The sequence below is a fragment of the Vitis riparia genome, chromosome 14, assembly GCF_004353265.1.
Source record: "Vitis riparia cultivar Riparia Gloire de Montpellier isolate 1030 chromosome 14, EGFV_Vit.rip_1.0, whole genome shotgun sequence".
Classification (NCBI taxonomy): Eukaryota; Viridiplantae; Streptophyta; class Magnoliopsida; order Vitales; family Vitaceae; genus Vitis; species Vitis riparia.
The window spans coordinates 12,866,552-12,874,148 of record NC_048444.1 but is presented as its reverse complement, the minus strand read 5'-3'; the positions used below and the strand labels follow the sequence as shown (position 1 = coordinate 12,874,148).

Here is a 7,597-nt window from a genome sequence, read left to right as displayed (position 1 = left end):
AGATTAATAATAATTGAGTTGCTGTTACAATCACATGGAATTCCTCTTCTGTGGCTCCGAGAATGCACGTCAGGATCTCTTTGGGGCTTAGAATTGCCACAAACAACTACAGAGACGTATCTAGATAAATAAATAAGTTTGAAGGCATTGAAGCTTGACAAGGAGTTGTTTCACTTATACATGCTCTTACTGGTTATAGTTGATTACAGGTTACGTACTACTAAGTTGTTTATGGACGGCCCTTCAGGAGTGCGGAAAGGTGCATGGACAAGGGAAGAAGATGTTCAGCTAAGGACGTGCATTGAAAGTATGGAGAGGGAAAGTGGCATCAGGTTCCTTTCCGATCGGGTATAATGGCTTCATGATATAATTTGTTTTAATTTTCTGTTTTGGAAGAAGATGTTTTCATTTTTCTCCTGTTTCCAGGGTTGAACCGCTGCCGGAAAGCTGTAGACTGAGGTGGTTGAACTATCTAAGGCCAGATATCAAGAGAGGAAAATTCACGACCGATGAAGTTGATCTCATTATAAGGCTTCACAAGCTGTTGGGCAACAGGCAAGCTCCGTAACAGAAGTAAATCAATTACTAGGAATGTATCCTCACATTAGGACGTGAAAGCCGTCATTGTTTAACATAGGGAGGGGAAAAAAAGGAAGAAAGAAAAGAACAGGCTTCCGAGTAATTCTTAAATAATTTTAATTTCAATTTACAACTATATCATTTATTTTATTTTATTTTTGGAGCACTGACTTGGAGCCTTCTGAAATTGTATCTATCAAAATTCGTTTTGATATCTACCAGCTTAACTTCTATTTCCATTTACTCTCTTGTGGCAGATGGGATTGATTGCTGGTAGGCTTCCGGGAAGAACTTCAAACGATGTAAAGAATTACTGGAACACCCACCTCAGCAAGAAGTTCTTTGGTAAAGCGGTTAAAGATGTAGCTGACAAGACAGCCAAAGTCACCGTTATCAAGCCTCGTCCTCGGACCTTCAATAAGAACCTATCTTATTTAAAAGGAAAAGCAGCAAAAGAAAGCTATGTCCAATCAGCAGATCATACTCTTAGCAAGCCATATTCAACGCCACCTCTGTCAGAGGATGGAATTTCATGGTTGGACAGCTTATTTTCTGGCAAGGAAGGCATAAAGAAAGCACATGTTTCAGAGATGGATCAGGGAAGGAATCCATTTCAAGCTTCTGGGATGAGGAAATTTCAGCAGCTACGAAAGTAGGGGAGACTTTTGTTGAAGAGAACGAAAGTGACTGGAACCACTTCTCTTTCGATATGGACCTTTGGATCTTTTAAACGCGTGATAGGAAACCATAATACAGTCATGTCTTCAAGGTTATCAATGCTTTTTCCTTTCGCTAACTAAGATATGGCTGCATGTCCAATCATAAATTCGGAAAGAATCTTATCTAAATTGCTTCAATGTCGCCCTCTCCACGTTTCCAACGAATTTCTAGTCATTTAATATTTTTCATGTGAATCAGGCCAGCACCAAAAACTTGTGGATTTAAATAAGTATTATGGTGATTTGCTTTGTTAATTAATGTGATGTTGCTGATGTGCCTCCTTTTTAGGAATTAATTCCGTATCTTTTAGAAATAAATATTTATTATGAGCCGGTATTATATTATATGTCATGACACACATCTTCAACTTTGCAACTCCAGGATACTAGTAAGTTTTATTGATAAAAACATTATTTTTTTCTTTTTTCTTTTTTTATTAACTTGGAGCTATGACGATTGCAAAAAAAACCTCCCATGTTTGGATAAGGAGTGAGTCTATCTCCCTGTGCTTGTATGAAATATGGGTAATATGGGTGTGACAAAGCAATTTAATAGGCAATAATACGAGTCTAGTCATATTTGGGAAGCTAGTCAACTTCCCCAAATATTATACTTCCTCTAGGCGCAACCTGATGTGTTTGGGTGAAGGTACTCTTGTATCTTTCTTCCTTGGTGGTTGTGCTTGTGTGCAGACCTTTTATGCAGGAGTCCTTTCACTACTACAAAAATAGAAAATCATGTTGCTTTAATTCTTGGGACTTTTAGAAAGTATCATTGTACTGGGATATACAATGGCACTTATAAAAAGTGTCAATGTTTGTTGTGGGTTTTTTTTTTTTTTAATTCTATGGCACTTATTAAAAGCGTCATTGTTTGATGTGGCTTTTATAAGTGGAACTAGGTGTACTAGGGCGCTTTATGGCAACGTCATATATATATAATATATATATATATGTTCCAAATATATATACTAAAAACAGTTTTCCACTCTCTATGAGCACTTGCCAAACATTCCCTCCTCCGTTTTAGAACTCAACATACCCCAAAATCTTAGAGCTTACCACTAAGATCAACTAGTGAATAGTGACCGAATGATGAGTTGTCAAAAACCTACCATTAAGCCATTATCACATATCCCCTTTTCCATTTTCCTAAACCTCGAATTTGCCAATCAAAGTGACCCTATTTCAAATAGTTACCAAGTTTCCCCATAAGCATCAATGCTCACCCTAGATTGGAGCATTTTAAGGAGAAACAATTGGTATTTGTTAATCATAGGTAACCTATGTGGTGAGAAACCCTTGCTTCATCCATTATTAAGCTACCCTAGTGCTTTTCTCATCAGTGAAATCCGCAATTGAAATGTCCCAAATCGCTAGACTCCCCATCAATTGCCATAATCCATTCCCCCCTCCAAACTCCACCAATGAGAAGCCCTAATGATTTGTCCCCAATTGGTGTACTACTTGATTCAATCCTTAGACGGGAGTTATCAACAAAATTTATAAACCTAATTCACCATACACTAGGGTAGCATAGCTAACATAGTATAGTGTTCTAGGATCGTCCACATATTAGGAGTCTAGCTTGTACACCCTTGTACACTTGACACATTTCTCTTGTACAATTAGTGTAATACCCTTATACAGTGACACAAATTTTACATCTCTTCTAAGTTATATGTTCATGTAGGTGTATTAATTGTATTTTCAATAGTTGGTAGAGAAAATGGTGGATGACTTAGGGTCAATTTTTTTTCCCAAATATCATTATTGAGGAAAATATTGGAATTTTCATATGAGATTTAAATAAAGTGCATGACATAGGTGTACAATTCTTGGGTGACAAGGAAAATAAAAAAGTGGTTTAGAATCGATTGAAATCATTCACAAAAGGTAATCTTGTACAATTAATACATTTCCCTTGTACAGTTTGTATAATACCTTTGTATAGTTAGTGTAATACTCTTGTATAATGACACAAATTTCATATTTATCCTAAGTTATGTGTCAATGTAGGAGTGTTTAACCATATTTCTAATGGTTTAGTTGAGAAGATGGTAGATAACTTAAGGTAAAAAAAAATTCCCCAAATATCATTATTGGGGAAAATATTGGAATTTCCATGTGGAAATTAAATAAAGTTCATGATATATGTGTACAATCCATGAGTGATAAAAAAAAATAATAATAAAAGAATGACTCATAATTGATTGTAATCTTCACAAAGAGTAGTCTTGTACACCTTTGTACACTTAATACATTTATCTTGTACAGTTAGTGTAATAGAATTGTACAGTGACATAATAAATGAAATTTAATTATTTTTTTATTTTATATAAAAAATAGTACTAAACAAGGTTTCAATTTTCATTTTTAAAAATAGTTTTCATTTTTTCATTAAATGTATTTAAAAAAGAGACAATATAAAAACTAAAAATTATTTTTAAAAATAAAAAAATAAATATTTTAAAATCAAACTCAAATATAATCTATATAATTTTTAACTACTTGTTTCATCTCAAATAAGTAAATATACCTTTCAACCCTTTTATATAAGAAAAATTCAATCTCTACTATGTATTAATATAATCCACTTTTAAAATTAGGTCATATGAAAACATTTTAATTGGGTATTTAAATAAAAACTCTCCATCCATCCTCTTTCTTTCTTTTTATTTTTCTTATTTTAATAAATTTCAACTAATTCAAATCATTAAAAAAAAATCATTAGTAAACAAATTTGTAACATTTCATATAACTTATTATTAAAAGTCAAGTTCAAAAAGTTATTAAAATAAGAAAGGAAGAAGATTAAAAAATATTAAACTTTAAAATAATTTTTAATATAAAATAAAATAAAATAGTGAATATATTTATTTTAAATAGTGTTTTAATCATTAAATTATTTACTTCTAAAATGTAAAAGATAATTTTTATTTATTTAAATTAATATTTTTTTAGAAAGTATTTTTCAAAATAGTCTTTAAATCATTAATATAATTTTTGTTTATTTATAGTTTAAAAATAAAAATAATGTTGATTTTTCAATTATTTATAAAAGAGTTTAAAAAACAATGAAAAATCCAAAAATAGTTAAATAAAAGAGAATTTGTTGGTAGTGACATGTGAAGAGTGATAGAATAAAGATAAAAATGAGTCAAATGAGTATTTTGTCAATTACTATCTCATATCGTTGTAATCAATTATGGGTTGATGAAAGACCATACCTGAATTATCAAACCTATATGGGTTGGAAACACAATTATCCCTTAAAGCTTTCTTAATAGGAAATAGTATGTATCATATAAAACTCAAATTATATAACTAATAAAACCAATCCAAAGTACAAAATACCGATACATGGATATAATTAAAGAAATGGTGCAAACCAATGATGCCATTATTCCAAGGTATTAACTATATATATATATATATATATATATATATATATATATATATATATATACATATCAATGGGCTTCCCTTCACAGGTGTCTGAAAAACTAACCATCCAACCTCCTAATTAAAGTTGAAATGGACTTCACTTCTGAGGATGACATCTCAGTGCTTTTATAGGAGCAAAGAGAAAGTAATGTTCCGAAGAATCTGACTCATGAATTCAAGAATCAATGGTTCCCCCAGTTCTGAAATTGAATAGTACATATATATATATGCTTACCATAACTTAACAGCAATTACTAAGTTGAGCTTTAAGCAATTATATTCATCCACCTCCAATAATTCTACTTATGGAACTTGGGGAAATAACTTTGCTTGCAGTGCAGAGAATCGTTTACTAGCGAGAGGGACTATGGTATGGCTTGGGATGACTTCATATATAACTATTCTCTCTCTCTCTCTCTCTCTCTCTCTCTCTCTCTCTCTCTCTCTCTCAACTAATATGGATGAAGAGCGTATTTGGGAGTAGTTATATAATTAAAGGTCTTTTATTTGTAATGTTTTTATTAATAACCATTTCATTTAAAACTTTGTGAGAATTCTTTAATTTTTTAATATATGAAAAAAAAGTATTTTGATAATATTTTTATAATATATTAATAAAGAAAAATGATTTTTTTTAAAAAAAAAAAAATCACCCATCAAGTTAAATAATTGCTTTCTCTAAATTTTTAAAAGTAAACTTTAAAGATTGACCATATATCCAATTTTTATAAGAAAGTGATTTTCAAATGGGTTACAACATTGCTTTGATGAATTAATAGCAACTTCACTTAATAATAAAATCTTTTGATAGCAGGTTAAGTTAGTGTATTAAATTAACAATCTCCTTAAATACGTAAAATATAATATATAATATTTTTAATATTCTTAGAAGTTCAAGGAAATATAAATGGATTATCAATGAAGGAAATTAAAATGTATTATATAGTAAACAAAAATTAATAATGTAATAAATAAAACTTTGTAATATAATATAATATTTGTTGAGATATTAGGAATGCTTTCCTTATATCATTATTTCCTTATATCATTTAGTATTTAGATATTAGGAAAGTTAAGATATTATGAATATTGAGATATTAGGAAAGTTGAGATATTAGGATATTAGTTGTTATTTCCTTATATTAATCTTTCCTTGTATCATCCTTTCCCATTCTTAGAATGGTGATTACCCTCTATATATACTCTGTACATGAACGAAATAAAGTATGAATGAAAAACTATCATTCATCAATTTGAAGGATATTAACTTTTTATAACTTCTATTTGTTTCAATTCAATCTTTTTTGAAATCATTACATATTTGAATTTTTATTTTTATTTTATCTTTTAGAGCATTAAGGTTTGATACTGGTGGGTTCCTTCATTTTTAAAAGTCTTTTTATCTTTTATAATTAATAATTATATTTATTTTTTTGAGTTTCTTAAGTTTTTATGTATTAAGTTTTTATCACATCCATAGCCTTTAAATTTATAAATTATACCCACATGGACAAGTACCCAGAAGTACAGAACGTACATAATACTTTTTACAAATGATTAAATATTCAATTAGTAATAAATTAATAAATGTGTAAAGAATTTGTTATAATCCTATTAACATAATAATGTCTCTTGTTTCCAAAAATATTATTTTATAAGGGTTTCATTGGAGGATCATATAGGTTCACGGACAATGAGTCTTAGCTTAGCTTTGTTTATTATTTTAAAATTACATCTAGTTGCCTTTATAAAACTATATTGGTACGTAGCATTGAGGTGTTTAATGATTTATGCAGAATTTGGAGGTGTTTAATGATTCAGGCAGGGTATTGATTTTCTGTATCGGTATCGATAGTTATTCTATATACATTTGTAATTATGTAATGAAATGAACTTTTTTATGGAGAGAGAGAAAGAGAGAGCATAATTGTGAAAAAGGGAATAGTGGTTGAGCTGATTTGTACATGGTCTTCTAAATTCGCTAGGGCTTTTTAGTGGGGCCAACTAGTTGCCACTTGACGTTTAGACCATTATAGAGCTTTGCAGTATTTATGGAGCACGCAGGAGAGGTTAGCTTGATAAAGGGGCATATATTAGTGAAGCAGATATTGCTCAGCAGTCAATGGGATAATTTCTTCCAATCAATAAACCAAACCTGTCACTTTGTCCCATCAGCGCTCCAAACGGTCCCAAACATTGACAAATCCTTCCCTGTCTCTCTCAAAATGAGCCCACCTCTAGCTGTAATGCTGTGAGTCGCACATTTTGTTATCATTTCGTACAACGTCGTTAATCGATTGATTGATTGGAGGGCCGCTGTATTTTGTCATCTTATGAACACAATCTCATATGAATATTTAACGTAGTACTCGCTTTGGAAGTTCATCTTTCAGAAAGCAACTTGCCATTTTTGTGGTGATACTAGTTTTGGAATTGGAAGTTAACGTTTTATTATCATTTCAACGACTCGTTGAAGGACTCATATATATATAAAATACATATCTCATAATTACATTAAAAAATAATAAAATGTTCAAATAACAACCACTTTAAAAAACATGAAAAAATGGAAAAAAAAAAAATATTATATTTTTCGTTTTTATCTTTTTAACTCACCATGAACCTTTTACCCATTTACAAAGCTACCTCTCATGCATTGTAACTTACTTTCAAGACAAGGAACAACCAATCAATAAGGAGTTTGACTGTTAGAGTATTGACTTCATGAGGTCATTCCCTGTTTCATTCAACTACACCTATATCTTGCTTATAGTCAATTATGTACCAAAATAGGTGGATGTTATTCTTTGCTACATAAATGATCATGGAGTGGTGCTACAATTCCTATAAAA

General features: G+C 30.5%; 1 protein-coding gene across 1 annotated transcript; it reads left to right on the top strand.

The window, feature by feature from the left end:
• Positions 1-836: 836 nt before the first annotated feature.
• Positions 837-1,235, top strand: LOC117930467 (transcription factor MYB1-like). Its single transcript, XM_034851126.1, has one exon. The coding sequence runs from the start codon at positions 837-839 to the stop codon at positions 1,233-1,235; it is 399 nt and encodes a 132-aa protein (XP_034707017.1).
• Positions 1,236-7,597: the final 6,362 nt, after the last annotated feature.